At 41.0% G+C, this 26951-nt stretch overlaps 2 protein-coding genes across 4 annotated transcripts; one reads left to right on the top strand and one right to left on the bottom strand.

Moving 5' to 3' along the window:
* Positions 1–3089: 3089 nt before the first annotated feature.
* On the bottom strand, positions 3090–23544 carry LIPT2-AS1 (LIPT2 antisense RNA 1). 2 transcript variants are annotated; one of them, XM_034933361.3, is made up of 2 exons: positions 23407–23544; positions 3090–20558 (listed from the first exon to the last, which is right to left on the bottom strand). In XM_034933361.3, exon 2 carries the CDS (start codon positions 20299–20301, stop codon positions 19123–19125), a length of 1179 nt encoding a protein of 392 aa, XP_034789252.1. In that variant the 5' UTR covers positions 20302–20558; positions 23407–23544; the 3' UTR covers positions 3090–19122. The 2 variants fall into 2 exon arrangements, with proteins under 2 accessions (XP_034789252.1, XP_003814735.2); XM_003814687.7 differs by lacking the exon at positions 23407–23544 and adding an exon at positions 23240–23377.
* Positions 23264–26720, top strand: LIPT2 (lipoyl(octanoyl) transferase 2). Of its 2 annotated transcripts, none has more exons than XM_003814686.6 (2): positions 23264–23975; positions 24851–26720. In XM_003814686.6, exons 1-2 carry the CDS (start codon positions 23264–23266, stop codon positions 25078–25080), a joined length of 942 nt encoding a protein of 313 aa, XP_003814734.3. In that variant the 3' UTR covers positions 25081–26720. The 2 variants fall into 2 exon arrangements, with proteins under 2 accessions (XP_003814734.3, XP_008965688.2); XM_008967440.5 differs by having other exon boundaries at positions 23264–24013.
* Positions 26721–26951: the final 231 nt, after the last annotated feature.

Genomic DNA, 26951 nt, shown 5'->3' with positions numbered 1-26951 from the left:
GCAAAGAGACAACCCACAGAATGGGGTTCATTCAATGGGATTGTCTCTTTGTTGATTGTTTCCTTTGTTGTGGAGAAGCTTTTTAACTTGATGTGATCCCATTTGTTCATTTTTGCTTTGGTTGCCTGTGCTTGTGGGGTATTACTCAAGAAATCTTTGCCCACTTCAATGTTCTGGAGAGTTTCCCCAATATTTTCTTTTAATAGTTTCATAGTTTGAGGTCTTAGTGATTTGATTTTTTATGTCGTGAGAGATAGGGGTCTAGTTTCATTCTTCTGCAAACGTATATACAGTTTTCCCAGCACCATTTATTGAACAAAGTGTCCTTTCCCCGATGTATGTTCTTTGCACCTTTGTCAAAAATGAGTTTACTGTAGATGTATGGATTTATTTCTGGGTTCTCTATTCTGTTCCACTGGTCTATGTATCTGTTTCATTCCAGTATCATCCCACTTTGGTTACTATAGCTCTGTAGTATAATTTGAAGTCAGGTAATGTGATTCCTCCAAGTTTTGTTCTTTTTGCTTAGGATAGCATTGGCTATTCTGGGTCTTTGGTGGCTCCATATTCATTTTAGAATTGTTTTTTTCTGTTTCTGTTAAGAATGGCATTGGTATTTTGATCGGGATTGCATTGCATCTGTAAATTGCTTTGGGTAGTATGGACATTTTAACAATACTGATTCTTCCAATCCATGAACATGGAATATCTTTCCATTTTTTGGTGTTTTCTCCCATTTCTTGCATCAATGTTATATAGTGTTCATTGCAACCGTATTTCACTTCTTTGGTTAATTCCTTTTGTTCTTTGGTTAGTTTCAAAGGGCACAAATAAAATTTAATTTTATTTGTAGCTATTGTAAATGGGATTACTTTCTTGATTTCTTTTTCAGATGGTTCACTGTTGACATATAGAAATGCTATCCATTTTTGTATGTTGATTTTGTATCCTGCAACTTTACTGTATTTGTTTATCAGTTCTAATAGTTTTTTGGTGGAGTCTTTACGTTTTTCCAAGTAAAAGATCATATCATCTGCAAATAAGGGTAATTTGACTTCTTCCTTTCCAATTTGCATGCTCTTTATTTCTTTCTCTTGTCTGATTGCTCTAACCAAGATGTCCAGTACTATGTTGAATAACAGTGGTGAAAGTGGGCATCCTTGTCATGTTCCAGATCTTAGAGGAAAGACTTTCAGTTTTTCCCCATTCAGTTTGATATGAGCAGCAAGTCTGTTGTATATGGCTTTTATTATGTTGAGGTATCTTTCTTCTATATCCAGTTTTTTGAGAGTTTTTTATTTTTATGAAATGCTTTTTCAGCATCAATTGAAATGATCATGTGGTTTTTGTCCTTCATTCTGTTGATATGATGTACCACACTGATTTATTTGCATATATTGGACCATCCTTGCATCCCTAGGGTAAATCCCACTTGGTCATGATAAATGATCTTTTTGATGTGTCATTGAATTTGATTTGCTAGTGTTTTGCTGAGGATTTCTGTATCAATATTCATCAGTGATATTGGCCTGTAGCTTTATTTATTTTTATTTTTGATGTGTCTTTGTCTGGTTTTGGTATCAGGGTAATACTGGCCTCATAGAATGAATTTGGAAGTATTCCCTCCTCTATTTGTCAGAACAGAGTAGGATTGATATTAGTTCTTTAAATGTTTGGTAGAATTCAGCAGTGAAGCTAATGAGTTGTGGGTTTTTCTTTGCTGGGAGATTTATTATGGCTTCAGTCTCGGTACTTGCTATTGGTATGTTCAGGTTTTGAATTTCTATGGTTCAATCTTGGTAGGTTGTAGGTGTCCAGAAATTTATTCATTTCTTCTAGATTTTCCAATTTATTGGCATATGGTTTCTCATGGTATCTACTAACGATCCTTTGAATTTCTGCAGCATCAGTTGTAATGTCCCCTTTTTTATCTCTAATTTTATTTATTTGGATCTTCTCTCTTTTTTTCTTAGTCTGGTAAAAGGTTCATCAATTTTGTTTATCTTTTCAAAAAATCCACCTCTTGTTTTATTGATTTTTTGTATTGTTTTCTTCATTTCAATTTCAATTACTTCAGCTCTGATCTTTAGTTCTTTTTTGATGTAAGTCCTTATAGCTATAAACTTCCCTCTTAGTGTTGCTTTTACTGTATCCCATAGGTTTTGGTATGTCATGTTTACATTACCATTTGTTTCATCAAATTTTCAATTTTCTTCTTAATTTCTTCATTGATCCATTGATCATTCAGGAGCATACAAGTTAATTTCCATGTGTTTGTATAGTTTCCAAAATTCCTCATTATTGATTTCTAGTTTTATTCCATTGTGGTCAGAGAATATGCTTAATTTTATTTTTTTAAATGTTTTAAGACTTGTTTTGTGACCTAACATATGGTCTATTCTTGAGAATGATCCATGTGCTGAGGAGGAGAATATGTATTTTTTAGCCATTGGATGAAATGGTCTATAAATATTCATTGGGTCCATTTGGTCTATAGTGCAGGTTAAATCTGATGTTTCTTTGTTGATTTTCTGTCTAGAAAATCTGTCCAATGCTGCAAGTATGGTGTTGAAGTCTCCAGCTATTATTGTATTGGGGTCTATCTCTCTCTTTAGCTCTACTAATATTTGCTTTATATATCTGAGTGCTCCAGTGTTGGGTGCATGTATAATTACAATTGTTATATCCTTTTGCTGAATTGACCCCTTTATTGTTATACAGAGAGCTTCCTTGTCTCTTCTTACAGTTTTTGTCTTGAAATCTATTTTGTCTGATATAAATGTAGCTACTCTTGCCCTTTGTTGGTTTCCATTTGCATAAGTTATCTTTTTCCATCCCTTTAGTTTCAGTCTATATCAAGCTTGTCCAACCCACGGCCCGAGGGCCACATGTGGCCCAGAATGGCTTTGAATATGGCCTAACACAAATTCATAAACTTTCTTAAAACATTATGAGGTTTTTTTGTAATTTTTTTTAGCTCATCAACTATCATTAGCATTAGCGTATTTTATGTGTGGCCCAAGACAATTCTTCCTCTTCCAATGTGGCCCAGGGAAGCCAAAAGATTGGACACCCCTGGTCTATGTATATCTTTATAGGTGAAGTGTGTTCCCTGTAAGCAACAGATGGTTTTTTTTCTTTTTTTTTAACCACTTAGCCACTCTGTGTCTTTTGTTGGAGAGTTTAGTCCATTTACATTCAATGTTATTATTGATAAGTGAGGACTTGCTCCTGCCATTTTGTTATTTGTTTCTGATTGTTTGTAGTTTTATCTTCCTTCTTTCCTTCTTTCCTGTCTTCCTTTTAGTGAAGGTGATTTTCTCTGGTGGTATGATTTAATTTCTTGCATTTTATTTTTTATGTATCCACTGTAGGTTCTTTGATTTGAGGTTACCATGAGGCTTTCAAATACTATCTTATAACCCATTATTTTAAACTGATGACAACTTAACACTGATTGCATAAACAAACAAGCAAAAAGAACACTAACAAAAACTCTACACTTTAACTTCATCTCCCCACTTTTAAACTTTTTTGTTGTTTTTCTTTATGTCTTATTGTATTGTCTATGTCTTGTTGTAGTTATTATTTTTGATTGGTTCATCTTTTAGTCTTTCTGCTTAGGATAAGAGCAGTTCACATACAATTACAGTGTTATGATATTCTGTTTTCTTTTTTTTTTTTTTTGAGACGGAGTCTCGCTCTGTTGCCCAGGCTGGAGTGCAGTGGTGCGATCTTGGCTCACTGCAAGCTCCGCCTCCCGGGTTCATGCCATTCTCCTGCCTCAGCCTCCCAAGTAGCTGGGACTACAGGCGCCCGCCACCATGCCTGGCTCATTTTTTTGTATTTTTAGTAGAGATGGGGTTTCACCATGTTAGCCAGGATGGTCTTGATCTCCTGACCTCGTGATCTGCCCACCTTGGCCTCCCAAAGTGCTGGGATTACAGGCATGAGCCACCGCGCCCGGCCTGATATTCTGTGTTTTTCTGTGTGCTTACTACTACCAGTGAGTTTTGTACCTTCAGATGATTTCTTATTGCTCATTAACATCCTTTTCTTTCTGATTGATGTACTTCCTTTAGCATTTCTTGTAGGATAAGTCTGGTGTTGATGAATTCCCTCAGTTTTTGCTTCTCTGGCAAACTCTTTATTTCTCCTTCATGCTTTTAGGATATTTTCACCAGATATACTATTCTAGGGTAAAAGTTCTTTTTTTTCTTCAGCACTTTAGATATGCCATGCCATTCTCTCCTGGCCTGTAAGGTTTCCACTGAAAAGTCTGCTGCCAGTTGTATTGTGGCTCTATTGTATATTATTTATTTTTCTCTTGCTGCTTTTTGGATCCTTTCTTTATCACTGACCTTCAGGAGTTTGACTATTAAATGCCTTGAAGTAGTCTCCTTTGGGTCAAATCTGCTTGGTGTTCTATAACCTTCTTGTACTTGGATATTGATATATTTCTCTAGGTTCGGGAAGTTCTCTGTTATTATCCCTTTGAATAAACTTTCTACCCCATCTCTTTCTCTACCTTCTCTTTATGACCAATAATTCTTAGATTTGCCTTTTTGAAGCTATTTTCTAAATCTTGTAGGCATGATTCATTCTTTTTTATTCCTTTTTCCTTCATCTCTTCTGACTGTGTACTTTTGAATAGCCTATCTTCAAGCTCACTAATTCTTTCTTTTGCTTGATCAATTCTGCTATTAAGAGATTCTGACACATTCTTCAGTATGCCAATTGCATTTTCAACTCCAGAATTTCTGCTTTTTAATTATTTCAATCTCTCTGTTAAATTTATCTGATAGAATTCTGAATTCCTTCTCCATGTTATCTTGAATTTCTTTGAGTTTCTTCCAAACAGCTATTTTGAATTCTCTGCCTGAAAGGTCACTTATCTCTGTTTTTCCAGGATTGGTCCCTGGTGCCTTAGTTTGTTTGGTGAGGTCATGTTTTCCTGGATGGTCTTGATTCTTGTTAATGTTCATCAGTGTCTGGGAATTGAAGGGTTAGGTATTTCTTGTAGCTTTTACCACCTGGGCTTTTTTGTACCTGTTCTTTTCAAGTATTCAAAGGCTTTTCAAGTATTCAAAAGGATTTGGGTGTTTTGTTCTAGACCCTATCTGCATTAGGGAACACCCCAAGCCAGTAATGCTGTGGTTTTTGCAGACTCATAAATATACCACCTTGGTGGTCTTAGATATGATCAGGAAGAATTCTTTGGATTACTAAGTGGAGACTCTTGTTTTCTTCCCTACTTTCTCCCAAATAAATGGAGTCTCCCTCCCTGTGCTGAGCTGCCTGGGGCTTGGGTTGGGTGACATAAGCACTCCTATGGCCATTACCACTGGGACTGGGCTGCATCAGACCTGAAGCTAGCACAGCACTGAGTCTTGCCCAAGGCCCACTGTAACCACTACGTGGCTACCATCTATGTTCACTTAAGGCCCTAGGGCTCTACAATTAACAGGTGATGAAGCCAGCCAGACTTGTGTCCTCCCCTTCAGGGTGGTGAGTTCCCCCAGGCCCCAGGCAGGTCCAGAGATGCCATCCGGGAGCTAGGGACTGGAGTCAAAGATCTTAGAAGTCTACCTGGTGCTCTACACTACTGTAGCTAAGCTGGTACTCAAACCATGAGACAAAGTCCTTCCCATTCTTCTCTTCCCTTTCCACAGGCAGACGGGTCTCACCCTGTGGCCACCACCACCACATGCCAGCAAAGACTATTGCCAGGCTACTGCCAATGTTCACTTAAGGCGCAAGGGCTCTTCAATCAGCTTATGGTGAATGCTTTCAGGCCTGGGACTCACCCTTCAGGCAGTTGGCTTCCCTCTGGCCCAGAGCAGGTCCAGAAATGCTGTCCAAGAGCCAAGGCCTGGAATCAGGGACCCCAAGAGCCCGCTTGGTGTTCTACCCCACTGTGGCCAAGGTGGTATCTAAACTGTAAGACAAAAATCCCCTTTACTTCTCCCTCTTCTTTTATCAAGGAGAAGGAGTCTCTCACCATGGCCACCACAGCTGGGAAGGTGCTGGGTCTCACCAGAAGCCAGCAAGTCTCAGAGTTTCACCCAACACCCACAGTGTGTACTACATGGTTACTGCTGCTGGTTATTCAGGGACCAAGGGCTCTTTAGTCAGCAGATGATGGATCCTGCCAGGACTGGGTCCTTCCCTTCAAGATAGCAGGTTCCCTTCTGGCCCAGGGTGTGTCTAGAAATGTCATCCAGGAGCCAGGGCCTGGAATGGGGATCTCACAACTCTGACCAATGCTCTATCTTGCTGTGGCTGAGCTGGTCCTCTTTACTCTTCCCTCCTCAAGCAGGAGAAAGGGGTCTCTTTTGGAGCCAGGGGATATGCTGCCTGGCAGTGGGGTGGGGTGGTACAAACAGTCCCTTAGCTGCCCTTGCTGATGTCTAAGTATGTCATGCCCCCCAAGCCCAGCTCAGCACTAGGATTTGTAGTCCTTGTGGCCTAGACTGCCTTTCAAGTTTATATTAGGCTCCAGAGAACTTCAGCCCATGGTGGTGAGGCTTCCTGGAACTCATGTTCCTATTGCTGGGATGGGTGATACCCCACTGGCTAGGGTTGGTCTGAATGCTCCCTTCATAGGCAGACATCAGCTGAGCCCAGCCTGGTTTTGCTTTCTGCTGTGAGAGGGCAGCACTGAATTCAATGTAAAGTCTCACAATTGCTGTGCTGTCTCCAAAGCACATAGATTTCTCTGCAGCGGCAATGGGGAAGGGGTGGCATCAGCAACTTAAGACTGTCTTTCCTATCCTCTTCAGTGTCTCTTTCCATGATATGAAATAAAACCAGGTATTTTGAGTGCTCACCTGATTTTTGGTTCTAGTGAAGGTGGTTTTTTGTGTAGATAGTTGTTGAATTTCTTGTTCCTGCAGGGAGGACAATTGGTGGGACCTTCTAGTCTTCCACCTTGCACCAACTTCTATGGTACTTTTTATTGAAAGTAAGCAAAATATCAAAGATGACTGAATTTAATGGATGTCATGGAAAGGAACAGCTCATGGACAGGAATATATGAGTAAAAGGAAATATATGGTTCATCAATAATTATATATTTCATAAGTTTTGGACAATAAGGTCAAAAACAAAATAACCTTTATTGGGACACTGTAAGTTTTAGAGGTTTTTTTGTTAGTCATTGATTTCAATTTGGAAAAAGTTTGCTCTGCTAAGGCAGTAGCAACAGGGATTGTCAATAAAAATCTTAAAGTAACATTAGATTTTAAAAGTAGCATGAATTGTATATATTATGGTCAAATATAGGAACACATAATTACACAATACAAACTATATTTATATGTTAAAATAGATTTATAATATGGTAAATACATATAATACATTCTATTTTTATTTCATCATATAAATCACTACCACTCATATAATAATTTTCATCATTCCTTAACACAGTAGCTAAGTCCATAAAGAATCAATATCATGTATATGTAGGTCTACAACTAGACCTACCTACACTACAATATTAGAGTAGTATGAGTTGTTTAATATTGTTTAATATTAATGAGCTGCCACATGCAACTATTGCAAATAGTAAGCCATTCCTGAATTCCTCCAAAACTACAAATCAGAACACAAAAAGAAGCAAGAAAATGGACAATGCTTTTCTGGAAAATGATACCCCATTAGGCATTCATGTTATGTGAGAGAAAAGACTTCACAGGATTAATTGATGTGTGCTTTTCTTACCCAAGAGCTTCTGCCACTCACTTGCTTTCCTTACTCGAGAGCAGTGGCTGTTTCTGGTGTGAACAGCAGCACAACCCACAGAACTTTAGACACAGTCATGTGGTGGAAATGATGGAAATGGTCTCTACCCATGCTTGAGTGGGTGGTGGTTACAGAGGTGTATACACTTGTGCAAGCTCCTCAAACTAGGCACTTACACGTGAGCATTTTACTCTATGTAAAATACATGATTTTTTGTTTTGAGGATGTAGGGCAAGATATGTGGGAAAGTGTTTCCCTGGGGCCTGAAGGTTGGAAGAAGGAGTGTTAGGTGTATGGAACACACAGTACCCATACTTAGCACAACTTCTCAATGTCATCTCTCACTTGGACTATAACAATCTTTTTTTTTTTTTTTTTTTTTTTGAGACAAGGTCTTGTTATGTTGCCCCAGGCTATAGTTCTGTGGTGTGAACACAGTTCACTGCAGCCTCAACCTCTTGGACTCAAGAGATCCTCTTGCCTCAGCTTCCCAAGTAGTTGGGACCACAGGCATGCACCATCACACCTGGCTGGTTTTTTACCTTTATTTTTTGTAGAGATGGAGTTCCACTATGTTGCCCAGGCTGGTCTCGAACTCCTGGGCTCAGGCGATCCTCTCACCTCCACCTCCCAAAGTGCTGGGATTATACATACATAAGCCACCATGCCCAGCCAACAATGTCTTCTTAATAGGCCTCTCTGCCTTTACTCTTGCCTTCCTCCAGCCTGTTCTCCACATAACAACCAGCTTGATCTTAAAACAAAAATGGCATTGTGTCACTATCTTATTTAAAACCATTCAATTGCATTCCCTTTGCTCTTTAAGATGCAGACCAACAACCTGGAAGTGATTTTTAGGGTGTTCCATGACCTGGCCTCTGTGCATCTCTCTGGCTTCATTTCACAGCACCATCACTGAGCCTTCTGTTTTCCTAAAGCTGCCACCCTAAACCTTAACATGGGCTCTTCTCTCTGGCTGAATGGTTTTCTCCTGGATGGCACTGGTTTGTCCTTCAGCCTCCTCAGACCACGCTCCTGTTTTAGGCTCTATCACCAGACTCTGTCTAGTAATTTATTTTATTGTCACCAGGTTTGTTGGCTCCCCTACCACCACAAACAGGCAAGGACTGTTATAATCATTGCACTTCTAGCTCCTACTTCAATTCCTGCCACAATGAAAGGAGCTAGAAGTACAATGAATATAATAGTCCTTGTGTAAATATTGTTGGATAAATGAATTTGTTTATTTCTGGTGTTTATTTGAGATAGGGTCTTGCTCTGTCACTCAGGCTGGAATGCAGTGATGTAGTGATGGCTCACTGCAGCCTCGAATTCCCGGGCTTAAGTGATCTTCTCACCTCAGCCTCCCAAGTAGCTGGAACTACAGGCATACACCACCACACCTGGCTAATTAAAAAAATTTTTTTTGTAGAGACAGGGTCTCACTATGCTGCCCAGGCTGGTCTCGAAATCCTAGCTTCAAGCAATCCTCCCACCTTAGCCTCTCAAAGCACTGGGATTAAAGGAATGAGCCACCAAGCCCTGCCAAATGGATGCTTTTAAACTGGAGGGTAGCAAAGACACACCTGGGTTTTTGAAAGGTCTCTGGCTGTAGTGAGGAAGGTGAAGGAAGTGGGTGAAACAGGCTGGAGGGAAGTAGCTGCCATTTCTGCATGGGCTTAGGACCTCACTGGACCAACTTCCCCTGTTGAGATCTAACGGTAAAAAATAAGACAGGTTTATTAGAAGTGACTTAAAGGCTGAGACAGGAAGGCAGAGGCCAAGATGGTGATCTTTTAGATGCCCTAACTCGCTTCAGGCAGACCTGTTCTGCTTTATATAATGGTTAAGATTTCATGGAGAAAGCCTTCATTACTGAAAATGAATTCCAGACCCCCTTTTTGTAGTGGAACGAACGTCAGACTGGGATCAAAAGCCCTGAAGTCCAGGTCTGCCTCCTTCACTGTATGCCCATTCCAGAGCTTCAGGGTAGGCAGGGACCTAGATGATATCTGTGGCCAGGCCAGCTCTGACAGGCAGAGTATACACAAGTGTGGTTGAGCCCTCAGGGACCTGCTCCAGCCTGAGTCCTTTCTTAGTCTGGCCTGAATTTCCTTAGAGGCTGAGGAAGGGGTCAATGAAACTGGCAATCATGTAACTGAGAGGTCCCAGGTCTGTATCTTAGCACATGCCTAGGGATATGCCATATGTCCTCCCACCCTCACCCCACCCCTCGCACCCCCAGCTAAAAGGGAGAGACCTGAAAGGATCTGGCAAGTGGGCTATGCTTGGCTGTGAGCCTGGCACTAAAGGCTCAGGGTCAACACTCAGAACCAGGGTCCAAAGCATATGGCTCAATCTAGGGGCATGGCAGCCAACAAGAGCACCAGGATTCAGACCATGGACAGAGCCATGGACTCCCCAGGCAAGTTTGCAGCCAGCAGCTGGAAGGACAGGCTGTTCTGTCTCCAGCTATATGGGCTGGGGTCAGGGAGGACCCTGGCCTACCAGGGACCTGGAGACAGATTTTTTAAAACCCAGATCGAATCTCTGTCCCATAGACTAAAAAGTGTTCTCTGACCCTGCCTGGGCAGAGTTAGTGGCTCTGTCTTCTGTGTAGCTTATGTGATGCTGGACTGCCATTGCCTGTGAATAAGTCCATCTCTGTCTGTGCCAATTCAGTTTTGTATCCCTGGTCCCAATGTGGGATGCTGGGGAGGTGGGTTAGGACAGTAACTATTCATTGAATGGATGGATGGACAAGTGAGTGGATGGATGGACCAACAAACTAACTCAACATGTTGGGGAAAGGTTTGAGAGGCCCGAGAGGCCCAACAGGCACATGGGTATTTGGGGAAACTCCATGCCCTTCTGATACCCTGCTTCCTAGTTTACTGCATTTGCTTATTCATTTATTTGGCAAACATTTACTGCACACCTACTATGGGCTGACCATGGGATGTTTATTATGGGGTATTTAAAGATGAACAAGACAGGGAACTAGTTAAGGACTCTGTAGACTTATTACCCAGATTTGAATCTTGTCCCTGCCACTCACTACCAGCCTAATGGTAAGAAAGTTACTCACTCTGTACCTCAGTTTTCTCATGTCTGAAATGAGGATAATCAAAGCACCTACTTTCTGGTGCATCAAGATATTAAATGCACTGACGATTTTAAGCCCTTTAGAGCACCTGACACATGGTAAATTCTACCTAAGTGTTAGCTTTTACTCTGTGTTCTCAGGTCACAGGCCTGAGGGGGTAAGGAAAGGTAATGAACTCAACTGAGAATAACCAAGGTAGAAGAGTGTCAGCAGAGGCACAATTTGTTGAGGGAAGGGGTAGGGGAGGCATTGTGGAGGAGGCAGTCTTTGAGCTGAGACGTGTGGGTTGAGTTCAGATTGGATTTTGCATGCTATGAGGTGCACTTCTTAGTGTGAGAGTAGCCAAATATCAGTCCTCATATCCTGAAAATTTGAGGTCACTAGGGACCTGGACGCCACCTTGACCCACTGTTTCCTTTTAGGTTTAAGACCCCTGGTAAAACGTCTCAGTTCAAGGATACACAGCAAGTTATTTAACAAATTGTTCATTGATTCTGTAAGAATTTACTAAGAACTTAGTAAGTGCCAGGCACTAGGCTAGGTGAGGATCCAAAGATGAAACTATGCATTACCTACTCCAAAGGAGCTCACATTCTCAAATAGTGATAGAGGCCGAACATAAACCTAGATTTCCGGCCTCCCTGCTAATGGCTCCTACTTCATGTCAGGACAGTTCTTGGGCTGGAGCATCTTCTATAGGAAACAGGTCATTTGAGTTACTTTCCCCACTTTGGACATATTTATTTATAAACTATAGATGTCCTCAGGCAGGACCTTGTGTAATCCAACCTCTGTTTCCTTCAGAGCCCAGCGTTATCTAGACACTGTTTCTTTCTTTCTTTTTATTTTTTGAGACAGTCTTGCTCTGTGGCCCAGGCTGGAGTGCAGTGGCATGATCTCGGCTCACTGCAAGCTCCACCTCCCGGGTTCACGCCATTTTCCTGCCTCAGCCTTCTGAGTAGCTGGGACTACAGGCGCCCGCCACCAGGCTGGCTAATTTTTTGTATTTTTAGTAGAGACAGGGTTTCACCATGTTAGCCAGGATGGTCTCGATCGCCTGAACTCGTGATCCGCCCGCCTCAGCCTCCCAAAGTGCTGGGATTACAGGCATGAGCCACTGCGCCTGGCAGACACTGTTTCTTTTTAAACAACAGTACTACCACCGATGACTCACAATGACTTTCATAATCTGCTCTGAAACCTATCATTGTGCATGTTTGTTCATGTTATTTTGTCTTCCTTACCAATTTCTTGGCCCTGAGTCTCATTCTAGTTGTTATTCCCTTCTCCCCTCCTCTCCCTGCTTCCTGTCCCACCCTCAGCCCCATGGACTATAACCCCAGCTACATAAGGATCAGTTAATATTTGTTTGAGTGTCCACACTCCCTTAGCCCCACAAATTGCATACTGAATCTAGCCTACCCGCTTCATAAGGGCTGCCTTCCTACCCAGAAGGGGGACCAAGCAGAGAGCAATCACAGCTGCCCTGCATTCCTTCTCTGGTTAGTGGCCTCATGATCCACAGAGATTTTGTATCCATTAGGCACAGCACTTGGAGCTGACAGACTTTTCAAGGGCCTAAAAAAAAAAAATGTTGAAGAACAACCCTCCCACTTTTTTTTTAAACAGAACTAAAATACAGAAAACTATAAAGTCAAAAGCAATAAACTTTCAATTAAATGTCTACCAACATAAATTTATACTGATTTCATTACTTGTTTATGCAATTTAATTATGATAGTGACTACTATATATCCCCTTCTTCCTTTATAAGTAGAACTAGGTTTTAGGTAGGTGCAAGGGTCACTTAGTAAAAGACTATACTTCCAGACTCTTTTGAAGCTAGATGTGGTCATGTGACTTAAGTTCTGAACATGGGAAGTGAGTACAAGTGATACCTGCCACTTCTGGTTGTGCAGTAGGGGATGAGCTCTTCATCTTTCTCCCTACACACTTGTGAGAGCTACTACTATGGACAACTCCAGGGGGCACATTAGCACTGCAGTCTGTGCAAATGATGCTGTTTGTCATTGTGAATGTGGCTGCTTTGTCCCTGTGATGCAGACCTTAAGGCAAGAGCTGGAGTGGACGCTGAGGTGGAAGCCTGTGTACCAGCCCTGTACTCTCACTGTACTAAGAAGTCTCTTTGTTATAGCAGCTTAGGCTGTACTGAAGTAATACACTGGTATTTATAAACATTTTATTACATTTGAAAATAATTTCTAAGTTCATGTTTCTCACTTTGGAAACATTCCACCCATGCACTGCAATTGCCATGAAATCAAATCCTATAATGACTAGAGTGCATGTAGCCAAATGATTTCTAAAGAAAAAAATTTTTAAATCCTTTCAATATTTTTTTCAGCAAAAAAAATAATACTTGATGTGGGATACAGACAGACTTTAATATGGGATAGGATCTACAAATATAAATGTATCTAGCATCAATGAAATTCTCAAAAGGGCCTTGATCATTCTCAGTTCCCACAAGGTAGAAATTTCAGAATCACCTGTGATCTTTTCCTGTCAATTTATTCATTCAATAAATAGCATGTGGCAATAACTTTCAGACAATATATATATAGTAGAGAATAGCAAGACTGTATTCAGACATACCTAGGTTCCAGTCCTAATTCTGTTAGTTACTGTGTAACTTTGAGCAATCAATATAGGTCCCTACTTACCTCTAAAATGAGGACAATAATAACACCTACCTACTGGCCAGACATGATGGCTCACATTTGTAATTCCAACATTTAGGGAGGCTGCAGTGGGAGAATTGGTTGAGGTCAGGAGTTTGAGGCCAGCCTGGCCAATATAGCGAGACCCTGTCTCTATTTTTTTTTTTTTTTTTTTTTTGAGATGGAGTGTCGCTCTGTCACCCAGGATGGAGTGCAGTGGCACAATTTTGGTTCACTGCAACCTCCACCTCCCAGGTTCAAGTGATTCTCTTGCCTCAGCCTCCCAAGTAGCTGGGATTACAGGTGTGCGTCACCACACCCAGCTGATTTTTTATATTTTTGGTAGAGATGGGGTTTTACCATGTTGGCCAGGCTGGTCTCGAACTCCTGACCTCAAGTGATCCCCACCCACCTTGGCCTCCCAAAGTGCTGGGATTACAGATGTGAGCCACTGTGCCCGGCCCCCTGTCTCTATTAAATAAAATAATAATAATAGTGCCTACCTATTGTGTAATAAATAACTTGACTGGCCTTTGTCCCTGGTTTCTGGTAAAGAGACTTTAAACCCTTAGAACTTCCTAAGTAGCAGGAGTGTCTTTGTTATTTATGAGCTCCTTAGATTACACCTGAGTTTATGCTAACTGATGAGATGACACAGGGTGAGGATGGTCACCAGAAAGACCAACAATGTAATTAGAGGGTTGGGTCAATCTCCTAGGAGAGGAGGAGGACTGAAGATTGAGTCCAGTCATGTGACCAATGATCCAATCAATCATGCCTATGTAATGAGACCCCAATAAAAACTCTGAACACCAAAGCTCAGTAGAGCTTCCCAGGTGGTGAACACATCAATGTGCTAGGAGGGTAATGCCATGGGGAGAGGTCATGAATGCTCTCCATTCAGAACCCTCCCAGACTCCACCCATGTGGATCTTCATTTAGCTGGTCCTGATTTGTATCATTAGTGCTTTCCTGAGTTCTGTGAGTCATTCTAGAAAATTATTGTACCTTAGGGGGTCATGTGAAACTTTGAATTTACAGCCAGTTGGTCAAAAGCACAGGTGGCTTAGGGACCCCCCAAAATGCAGCTGGCATCTGAAGTGAAAATAGCTTTACTGGGGATTGTGCCATTAAACCTGTGGAGTCCAATGCCAACACTGGGTGGTCAGCATCAGAATTAAATTGTATTTCTGTACACCAGTGTGTGTGAGGATGCTACCTCAGAAGGTAGTAAAAGTTAAGAAAATAAACACAAAGCACTTGTCAATAATAATAGCGATTATCTCATAAGGCTAGAAGGATTCAGTAAGATAAAATTCATGAAGTGCTTAGCTTAGTCATAGTACTTGAGACTGTTGTGAGCCACACACTATGAAACTCATAACTTGTCCATTTTAATTGCTAAGTAATATTCCATTTCATGAAAATACCACTGTATATCCATTATTTTATTGATACTTCAGCAGTTTCCAGTTTAGGGTATTAGTAATAAATTTGCAGTGAACATTGTCATACAAACGTTTTTGTGGTATAAGTGTTTTCATTTACTGTGAGTAAATTCCTAGGATTAAAACTAAATTATAGGGTCAGTGCATATTTAGTTTTATAAGAAATGCCAGATCATTTCTGAAAGTGTTTGTGCCATTTTACACTACCATCAAAACAATGTAAACATTTTACACTACCATCAAAACTGTAAAACAATGGTAAGTATCTGTGTATCTAAACATATCAAAACATAGTAAAGGGAGAGTAAAAATGTGGTATATAGGGCACTTAACATGGCTGGAAGTTGTCCTGGATGAGTCTGTGTGTGAACAGTGAGTGAATGTGAAGGCCTAAAACATTGTTGCACACTACTGTAGGTGTGAACATTGCACACTTAGGTTACACTACCTTTAAAATATTTCTTTCTTCAAAAACAAGTTAACCTTAACTTACTGTAACATTTTTATTTTATAAACATTTAAATATTTAAACTTTTTGACTCTTTTATAATGGCCTAAAGCACACACTGTATACTTGTATAAAAATATTTTCTTTCTTTATATCCTTATTCTATAAGCTTTTTTCTATTTTTAAATTTTTTATTTTTTAAAAATTTTTAAAATTTTTTAGTTAAAACTAAGACATACACATAGTAGCTTAGGCCTACACAGCATCAGAATCATCAGGTTGTCACTAGGCAACAGAAATTTTTCAGCTCCATTATAATCTTATGGGACCACCATCATATATGTGGTCTGTTGTTGACCAAAACATCATTATCTGGTATGTGACTGTATAACAACAAAGGCAGGTTGAAAGTAAGAGGGTAAAAAGGGATATATCATGCAAAACTAACCAAGGGAAAGCAGAGTGACTACAATATTATCAGATTAAGTAAGCTTGAGGGGAAAGAAAATTATTAGAGATGGAGAAGGACACTATATAATAATAAAAGGGTCAATTCACCAGGAAGACATAGCAATCATAAATGTGTATGTATCAAACAACAGAGACGCATATGTGAAGCAAAAACTTATAGAATCCAAAGGTGAAATACATAAATCCACAACAGTTGGAGACTTCAACACCCCTCTCTCAACAACCAGTAGAACAATGAGACAGAAAATCAGCAAGGATATAGAGCAACTCACCAACATCATTAACCACTGATTCTAATTAACATTTATAGAACACTGCATCCAACAACAGCAGAATACACGTTCTTTTAAAGTGCCCATAGCTTGAGGCCAGGTGTTTAAGACCAGCCTGGGCAACATAGTGAGAACCTGTCTCTTAAATAAATAAATAAATGGGGGGTGGGGGAAGCTCAACATAACTAATCATCAGAGAAATGTAAATCAAAACCACAATGAGACACCATCTCATGCCAGTCAGAATGGTGATTATTAAAAGGTCAAAAAATAACAGATGCTGGCGAGGTTGCAGAGAAAAAGGAATGCTTTTATACTGTTGGTGGGAATGTTAATTAGGTCAACCACTGTGGAAGACAGTATGGTGATTCTTCAAAGACCTAGAGGCAGAAATACCATTTGACCCAGCAATCCCATTACTGGGTATGTACCCAAAGGAATATGAATTATTATATTATAAAGATACATGCACATGTATGTTCATTTGCACCATTCACAATAGCAAAGACGTGGAATCAATCCAAATGCCCATCAATGATAGACTGGATAAAGAAAATGCGGTACATATACATTATGGAATACTATGCAGCAATAAAAAGGAACCAGATCATGTCCTTTGCAGGGACATGGATGGAGCTGGAAGCCATTATCCTCAGCAAACTAACGCAGGAACAGAAAACCATACACCACATGTTCTCACTTACAAGAGGGAGCTGAATGATGAGAACACATGGACACATGGGGTGGGGGAACAACACACACCAGGGCCTATCAGGGGTGGAGTGGGGAGACGGAGAGCATCAGGAAGAACAGCTAATGGATGCTGGGCTTAATACCCAGGTTATGGAATGATCTGTGCAGCAAACCACCATGGCACAATTTTACCCATGTAACAAACCTGCACATCTTGCACACGTACCCCTGAACTTAAAAGTTGAAGATTTAAAAATTCATCTAATGAAACTAGTATTTCCCTTCTACTCAAATCAGGCAAAGAAGTACAAAAGAAAGAAAACTACAGGCAATATCCCTCATAAACTTAGATGCAAAAAATCCTTAACAAAATATTTGCAAATCAAATGCAACAAAGTAGTAAAAGATTTATACAGCTGGGATTTATTCCAGCTATGCAAAGCTAGTCATCATTCAAAAATCAGTCAATGTAATGTACACATTAATGGGCTAAAGAAAAACCACGATTCTATCAATCAGTACAGAAAAAGTTTTCTCAAATTTCAACACCATTCATGATAAAAACTCTGAGAAAAATGGTAGTAAAGGGAGAACTTCCTCAGCTTGATAAAAAGCATCTACCAAAAACCTATAGCTAACATTATATTTAATGGTGAAAGACTGAATGTTTTCCCTCCAAGACTGGAAACAAGGCAAGGATGTGTGCTATTACTACTCTTATTCAACATAGTACTAAAGTTTTAGTCAGTGCTCTAAGGCAAAAAAAAAAGGGGGGGGGGATTACAGGCATACACATCAGAAAGGAAGAAAATAGAACTGTCCCAATTTGCAGATGACATGATGGTCTCCATAGAAAATCCTAAAGAATCTACAAAAAACTCATAGGACTAATGAATGAGTTTAGCAAAAAGTAGGACCCAAGATAAATACACAAAAAATCAACTGCATTTCTATATACTTGCAGCAGACACAGAAATTTTAAATACCATTTACAATCACTCAAAAAACAGTGAAATACTTAGGTATAAATCTAACAAAACACACACATGATGTGTGTGCTGAAAGCTACAAAGTGCTGATGAAACAAGTCAAAGAAGATCTAGATAAATGGTGAGAGATATTGTGTTCATGGACTGGAAGACCCAATGTAGCAAATATGTCAATTCTCCCCAAGTTGATATAAAAGTTTAATGCAATTCCTATAAAAATCCCAACAAGATTTTTTTTGTAGCCACCAATCCAGATCTACCAACAGTACTTTTTTTTTTGAGATGGGGTCTCGCTCTGTCACCCAGGCTGGAGTGCAGTGGCGCAATCTCGGCTCACTGCAAGCTCCACCTCCCGGGTTCACGCCATTCTCCCGCCTCAGCCTCCAAAATAGCTGGGACTACAGGTGCCCACCTAATTTTGTTTTTGTATTTTTAGTAGAGACAGGGTTCCACTGTGTTAGCCAGGATGGTGTCGATCTCCTGACCTTGTGATTCACCTGCCTCAGCCTCCCAAAGTGCTGGGATTACAAGCATGAGCCACCACGCCCAGCCCCAACAGTATTTTTTAGACATACATATCATTCTAAAATTTGTATGGAAAGGCAAAGGAACTAGAATAACTAAAACCATTTTGAGAAAAAAATAAAGTGGGATCAGGCTACCTGATTTCAAGATTTATTATACAGTTACAGTAATCAGACTGCAGGGCAGGTTGAATATCCCTTGTCTGAAATGCTTGGGACCAGAAGTGTTTCAGATTTTTTTTTTTTTTTTAGTTTGAAATATTTACACATACACAATGAGATAGCTTGAGGATAAGATCCCAGTTTAAACACAAAGTTCATTTATGTTTCATATATACTTTATACACATAGCCTGAAGGTAATTTCATACAATATTTTAAATAATTTTGGCATGAAACAAAGTGTGGATACACTGAACCATCAGAAAGCAAAGGTGTTAACATCTCCGCCACCCATGTGGACGATCTGTGATTGTTTGGCATCACCATCATTCCTGATTCTGAATTTACATGTTACCGATAAGCAATCACTTTTTTACACTTATTCACACATAAGTACTTAACAGTAAAAAAAATGACATACCAGTAATACAACGAAAAAAATAAGTGTATTCAGGTTAAGTAAGCCAGCACAGTAGTGTCACCAGAATACCTGTATCAGCTGTTAAGCAACAATAACAAATAACAGTAGGCTTTCAGTTTCCAAGTATGATGCTGTTTTGACTAAAAGGTTACTGTACACTGTATTTTATTTTATTTTTAGGTGAGAAGAAGCATCAGAAGCAGTTGAGGGACCAAGAAGTGGGTCCTGTAGAGAGGAAGAAGCATTCCTCTGGATGGCTTTTTTAAATGTTTCTTTCACAGTCATCTGCCTCATTAATGATGCTTTTTGTCTTAGAAGTCTCTCTTTGATTTTATAAACTGACATGATTTCTTGCTCTGTTATGAATGCATGCTGCTCTAGTCCTTTAATAAGCCCATCACACATTTTTACCATGTCGTCTATAGGCACTTTTTCTGCAGTGTTAACATCATCTTCATTATCATTATCATCATGATCATCTTGATTCAGAACCATTTTTGTTACTTCACCATTGGACAATGAATGAACAACTGGAGCCTCATTATTACTGTTAACAACATCTTTGATATCCTCTTCTTCCAGCTTACTGACAGTCTCTGGATGTATATTTTTTGTATATGTAAGGAGGTCAGACATTATTTTTTTCTCACTTGACATATTGAATCCTTCAAAGTTACCATCTTGTTCATCATCATTACTGAACTTGCCAGTAAACTTCTCTGTTGCTTCATGACCAGCAGATGCTTTATTGCCACAAGTCTTTAAAAATTTAATGCCATGTCTTTTCTTAAATTTCTGCAACCAGCCTGTTGAATATTCACAGTTCCCCTCAATTTTTAGTTCATTGTGATATATCTTTGCTTGTTTCATGATCAGCATACCATTAAGTGGCATGTGTTCACTGCGACGCTGACGGATCCACTCTTTCAATACACGATCAAGATCTTCATTTTTAGCTTTATGAAGTGTTTTTCTATTTTTCATTAATATCTGCTCATCACTTTCAGCATAAAACTTCAACAGTTTATCCTTCTGTTTCTTCAGGTCATATATGGTGGTCATTCCAACACCATACTCTTCTGTAAGATGTTTCACACTTACACCACTGTCCAGTTTCTCCAACAACTTGACTTTCTGTGCTATAGATAAACATAAATGCTTCCTCTTTTTCTTATCACTGATATTCACAGGGGTATCTTTAGGTCTTTTTGACATTTTCAACAATATATTTATACCACACAGCAGAGAATAAGCAAAAAAATGCAGTGAGTAATGCACACAGGTCTTGGCCCCATGTGGGGCATTGTGGGAAACCTGTTGTTGGCGTGTCCAGCCTGCACGCATGCCATTTAATTACCTTTTGTGGGAATGCATGGGGAAATCCAGGTGTGAGCAGAAAAACTGCAGCAGAAGAGAGCTGGGGGGGTCTTTTTTCCCGTTGGGGATGTTGCATGAACTGGGTGTTGTGCACCTGTGTTTTGACTGCAACTCACATAAGGTCAGGTATGAAATTTTCCATTTGTGGCATAATGTCAGCACTCAAAAAGTTTAGGATTTTGGAGCATTTCAGATTTCAGATTTTTAGATTACAGATGCTCAGCCTGTATTGGTAGAGGAATAAACACATAGATCAATGGAACAGAATACAGAAACTGGAAATAGGATCACACGAATATGTCCAACTGGTTTTGACAAAGGCATAAAAGCAATTCAATGGAGGAAACATAGTCTTTTGAACAAATGGTGTTGGCATAATGTAACATGTACATGCAAACAAACAAAAAAGAACAACCGCAACAACAACCAAAGTTTTACACCTATTTTAAAAATTAACTCCCATTTTGTAGGTTGCCTGTTCACTCTGATGGTAGTTTCTTTTGCTGTGCAGAAGCTCTTTAGTTTAACTAGATCCCATTTGTCAATTTTGTGGCGGGGGGGAGGGAGGGATAGCATTAGGAGATATACCTAATGCTAAATGACGAGTTAATGGGTGCAGCACACCAGCATGGCACATGTATACATATGTAACTAACCTGCACATTGTGCACATGTACCCTAAAACTTAAAGTATAATAATAATAAATAAAAAATTAACTCAAAATGTATCATAGACTTAAATGTAAAATAAAAAATATTAAAAAAAATAGGCAGTAGAATGTCTTCAGGATCTAGGGCTGGGCAAAGAGTTATTAAACCAAAAGCATCAATAAAAGGAAAAGTGGATAAATTGGACCTTATCACAATGACAAACTTTTGCTCTGCAAAAGATACAGTTAAGAGGATGAAAATACAAGCCATACACTGTGAGAAACTGTTTACAAAGCACATATTTGACAAAGGGCTAATATCTAGAATATATAAAGATATCTCAAAACTCAACAGTACGAAAAATAATTAATTAGAAAATGGGCAAAAGACATGAACAGACATTTCACTGAAGGGAATATACACATGGAAGATAAGCACATGAAAAGATGTCTTACATCATTAGTCAATAAGGAAATACAAATTAAAATCACAATAAGACACCACCACACACCTATTAGAATGGCTAAAATAAAAGCTAATGCTCATGAGGATGCAGACAAACTTGATCATTCATACACTGGTGGTGGGTATGTAAAATGGTACAGCCGCTCTGGAAAGCATTTTGGCAGTTTCTTAAAAAACGAAACATGTAACTACCATGCAACCCAGCAACTGCACTCCTGGGCATTTATTCCGGAGAGATGAAAACTTACGTTCACACAAAAACCTGTACACAAATGTTTACAGTACCTTTACTCAGAATATCTGAAAACTGGAAACAACCCAGGTGTTCTTCAGTGAGTGAATGGCTAAACAAACTGTGATACATTCATACTATGGACTACTACTCATCAATAAAAAGAAATGCGCTATTGATACATGCAACAACTTGGATGAGTCTCCAGATAATTATGCTGAGTGAAAAAAAAAAATTCTAAAAGGTTGCACTCTGTATGATTCCATCTATACAACACAGACGTTTGCCAGGAATTAAGAAGCAGTGTAACTACAGAGAGCAACATGAGGGATCCTTGTGGTGATGAAAATGTTCTGCATCTTGACTTTATCAATGTCAGTATCCTGGTTGTGATATTGTACTACAGTTTTGCAAGGTGTTTCCATTGGGGGAAGCTGGGTAAAGGGTACATATAATCTGTCCATATTACTCCTTACAACTGCATATGAGTGTCCAATTTTCTCAAATAAAACATTTAATTAAAATAGTACATATGTGATTTCTCTTATCCAAACCCTGATTGATAATTTGAACCCTTTATCAGACTGGAAAATTTCTCTTCTATTCCTAGATTGCTAAGTATTTTGGTCAGAAGAGGTGTTTATTTTTGCCAATAGATTTATCTGTATTTTTTAACATAATCATAGCTTTTCTTTAAAAAACAATTTTATTATTTCTTCCAATGAAGGCTTTTCTCTTCTAAGGTAAATCACATTGTTTGATTTCAGAATGCAAAACCAACCTTGCATTCCTGGGATAAACCCTACTTCATCATGATGTATTAATCCTTTTATAAATTGCTGGATTTGATTTGCTAATATTTGCTTAGGATCTTTATGTCAATGTTTATGAAATGTTTTTCAGACACCTATGGTGTCTGAAAAGTCCTCAGTAAAAATTCATTGAATTCAGACTTGTTTAAATGATACTCTAACTGCAACATAGCTGATGTTGTGGTCCAGACACCCCCTCAGGGCCTAGACAGTCATTCCCTCAGCTTCTGGAGTTGGTTACTGATGATTCACAACTGAGTCCTTCTCTGGGGGTCGCCCTCCACCGAGGGAAGCAGTCTTACCAAAAAAAAAAAAAAAAAAAAATCACAGCTCCTCCCCAGGTGTAGCCTGTATCCATGACTGGTCAATGCAAGGATAAGAGTTTCTGGCCCCCTTGCTTTAATGTGGAACTACTCTGAAGGGTCATCCTAGGCGCCAAGCATGCCTTGGGATTGGTCAAGGCCTCTGCTGCAACTGTTTTGCAGGCCAACTTCTTCCTCTGCCTACAAATTCCTGCTTCCTTCACTTTCTTACAGGTGCTGATCTTTAAGTTCTCCCTACCTCCACCAATAACCTTGTAGGCAAGCTAATCTCCCTCTTGCGTCCCCCAGGGGCTCAACACAGGACACACCACGTTACCCTGTTTTATTTTTCTTTTCATAGCATTTAACACCTTATACGTGAAATAACCTTATTTACTTAATACTTAAAATACTTATCGTCTGCTTTAAGAGTGTAAGCTTACCAGGACAGATCTTTCTCATACGCTATGCACCGCTGTATCAAGCGCCTAGGACAGGGCCTGCAGAACACAGCAGGCACTAAATACTGGTTGTTGAATGAACCGATGAGTCTGGCCCCGCGCTTTTGGTCCTGGGATCACATATCCCCCCTCCAGCTTTTAACACGCACCTGGGAGCTGCGGCTCGGGGTGTGCCCCCGAGTCCCCGCCCCTCAGGCCACGCCCCCAGGCCCACGGAGAGGGCGGGGCCCCGCGGACGCAACGGTGGGCACGATGCGGCAACCCGCCGTTCGGCTGGTGTGCCTGGGTCGGGTGCCGTACGCCGAGCTACTGGGGCTGCAGGACCGCTGGCTGCGGCGGCTGCAGGCCGAGCCAGGCATTGAGGCCCCGTCGGGGACTGAGGCGGGCGCGCTCCTGCTCTGCGAGCCCGCGGGGCCCGTGTATACGGCCGGGCTGCGCGGCGGCCTGACGCCCGAGGAAACTGCGCGGCTACGGGCCTTGGGCGCCGAGGTGCGCGTCACAGGCCGCGGTGGCCTGGCCACCTTCCACGGCCCGGGCCAGCTGCTTTGCCACCCGGTACTCGACCTGCGGCGTCTCGGCCTGCGCTTGCGCATGCACGTAGCGTCGCTGGAGGCGTGCGCCGTGCGCCTGTGCGAGCTCCAGGGCCTGCAGGACGCCCGCGCGCGGCCCCCGCCCTACACCGGCGTCTGGCTAGACGATCGCAAGATCTGCGCGATCGGTGAGCGCCGCGGCGCAGGGCGGTACCTGAGAGCCGAGGTCGGAGCTTGAGGCCTGGGGGCGGGGTCTGACGGGGCTGGACCAATGGAGGTGAGGGCCGGGAGGAGGCATATCTAGCGCGGGTTTTGAATCACAGCTACCCGCTGCGTTTGAGTTTTTAAGCCCCTTTTCAGATATCGTATATTCAGAAGCAGAAGGCTCCTCACATCTAGTCCAACACGCATTTCCGTGGAGGGAGAGACAAGAGAAGTGAATTGCCAGGTTACGTCCTGCGAATGACAATGTCATGGCAAATAAGGGTGCTAATTTTCAAACTTCTTTTTTTTTTTTTTTTTTTGAGACAGAGTCTCGCTTTGTCACCCAGGCTGGAGTGTAGTGGCGCAATCTCGGCCCACTGCAAGCTCCGCCTCCCGAGTTCACGCCATTCTCCTGCCTCAGCCTCCAGAGTAGCTGGGACTACAGGCGCCCACCACCAGCCCGGCTAATTTTTTGTATTTTTAGTAGAGATGGGGTTTCACCGTGTTAGCCAGGATGGTCACGATCTCTGACCTCGTGATCTGCCCGCCTCAGCCTCCCAAAATGCTGGGATTACAGGCGTGAGCCACTGCGCCTGTCCCCAAGCTTTTTTTTTTTTAAGTATTGGAATCTGTTAAAAGACATTTCCTGGAATCCTCATGATGAGTGCAGCTGTCTTGAAGCCACGCACCCCTTCCTTTCATTTGTTTCCTTTTCCCATCTGAGTACAATCCCTTGTTTCTCCAGAAACAAAATTTGAAAACCAGTGATCTAGTCCAGTTTTCTCATCGCCCTGAGAGGGACACCCAAGCCCGGAGAGTGGAGGGTATCTACTCTAAGACCCTTTGGCTTGCCTTGCAGGAGTCCGCTGTGGAAGGCACATCACATCCCACGGCCTGGCTCTCAACTGCTCTACCGACCTCACGTGGTTTGAGCACATCGTGCCCTGTGGACTGGTTGGGACAGGCGTCACTTCCTTGAGTAAGGAGCTCCAGAGGCATGTCACCGTGGAAGAAGTAATGCCACCTTTCCTTGTGGCCTTTAAGGAGATCTACAAGTGCACACTGATCTCAGAGGACAGCCCCAACTGAAGAGTACTCATAACAGCCAGGATGCTCCTGCCTTGGGAAGCATGAAGTCTGACTTGAGTCACCTACTGAAACCCAGATTTTAGACCTGGCCTGTCATTCACTGATCATGAAACTAAGGACATACCATGAGCTCTGAGCCACTATTTTCATATGTATCCTGTTTTATTTATATCTTCCCCACCTACCTCAGAGATACTAGATGTGACAATACTGTGAAAAGCAACACATGCTATATAAAACATTAGCACTGCTATTGACAGCAGTGTCTCAGAGAAATTCAGATGTCATAGATTGTCATTTCTCGATTGTTGATGTCATAGATTGTCATTTCTCGATTGTTGCTTCCTCAATACTGTGTCTAACTGAGCAATTCTGGGCTCTAGTTCCTTTGATTTTGTGGGAATCAAATCTCTGAATGGCCCAGGTGAAGGTGATGTGATGTAGTGCTTTTTCATTCTCAAGAGACCTGGGTTCTTTCTGCAATAAAGGGAAAAGGGAAGAACCTTCTAAAAATAAAATGGGATCTTACCTTCCTGGGTTTGATTCCCCAAGTTTGATAATTTAGCAGTTTTTAGTTGGGTTACCCTGAGCTAGGCCAAAGACTGGAGGAAGGATAAGAATAATTTCTCACACTGTACAAATGCCAAAGATAGAAGTGAGTTTTTCTTATATGAGACCTCTAAATTTGTAAGGCTGCGTATTATCTGTTGCTGTGTAACAAATCATCAAAACTTAGTGACTTAACAGTAAACATTAATTATCTCGTTTGTGGGTCAGGAATTTGGGGGAAGCTTAGCTGGGTGTTTCTAGGTTGGGGTCTCACACGAACTTGCAGTTAAGATGTCAGCTGGAACTGCACTTATTCAAAGGCTTGGCTGGGCTGGAGGATCAGCACCCCATATGGTGCATTCACTTGCGTGGTTGGTTATGGTTGCTGACAAGAGGCCTCAGTTCCTCACCATGTGGACCTCCCTATAGGGTTGCTTAATTGTTCTCATGACAGGGCAACTGGCTTCCCCTAGAGCAAGTCATGCCAAAGAGAGACAAGCTGGAAGCCACAATGTTTTTTATGACCCAGCCTCAGAAGTCACACAGGCATTTCTGTAGTCTTCTAACAGATGAGCCCTGTTCAGTGTGGAAGGGACTTCACTAGGGCAACAGAAGGTGAGGATTATTAGGGGCCATCTTGAAGAATGGCCACCACAGCTTATTAAGAGTGGAAAGAGCCTCGAATGAGAAGTCAGGGGACCCTGGTTCCAGTTCTGGCTCTGGAAAAGTCATTTACTCTCTGGTCTTCAGTTTCTCCTTAAACCAGTGCTGTTCAATAGAAATACAATGCAAGCCACATTGTAATTTGACATTTTCTAGGATCCATGTTAAAAAGGTAAAAGAAATGGGTGATGTTATTTTTATTTTATTTTATTTTTATTTTTTTTAAGAAATGAGGCTTTGCTATGTTGCCCAAGCTGGTCTCAAATTCCTGGGCTCAAGGGATCCTTCTGCCTCAGCCTCACAAAGTGCTGGAATTACAGGTGTGAGCCACCATGCCTGGTCTATGATGTTAATTTTAATATTTTAATTAACCCAATATATAAAAATATCAATATAAAGCAATATAAATGTTTTCTTGAGATATTTCATATTCTTTTTCTCATGCTGAGTCTTCAAAATATAGTGTGTATTTTACACTTATAGCACACCTCATTTTGGACTAGCTACATTTCAAAAGTGCTCATTGGTCACATGAGGACTGTCCATTCTCACATCTAAAGTCCTTTTGAGTTCCCAGGGTTCTGTGGTCTCACTGGCTTCTAGGAAGAAAGGTGAATCCTCCTACATCTGAGGTCTGATTTTTTTTAATGCAAATAATT

Source organism: Pan paniscus, chromosome 9 (assembly GCF_029289425.2).
Source record: "Pan paniscus chromosome 9, NHGRI_mPanPan1-v2.0_pri, whole genome shotgun sequence".
NCBI lineage: Eukaryota > Metazoa > Chordata > Mammalia > Primates > Hominidae > Pan > Pan paniscus.
This window is presented reverse-complemented; position numbering and strand designations above follow the sequence as displayed.

Coding starts and splice junctions, on each gene's coding strand:
- LIPT2-AS1 (XM_034933361.3), bottom strand. CDS start 20,301: ATGCGTGCAGGCTGGACACGCCAACAACAGGTTTCCCACAATGCCCCA.
- LIPT2 (XM_003814686.6), top strand. CDS start 23,264: ATGCACCGCTGTATCAAGCGCCTAGGACAGGGCCTGCAGAACACAGCA. Junction 23,976..24,850: donor TCGCAAGATCTGCGCGATCG/GTGAGCGCCGCG, acceptor CTTGCCTTGCAG/GAGTCCGCTGTGGAAGGCAC.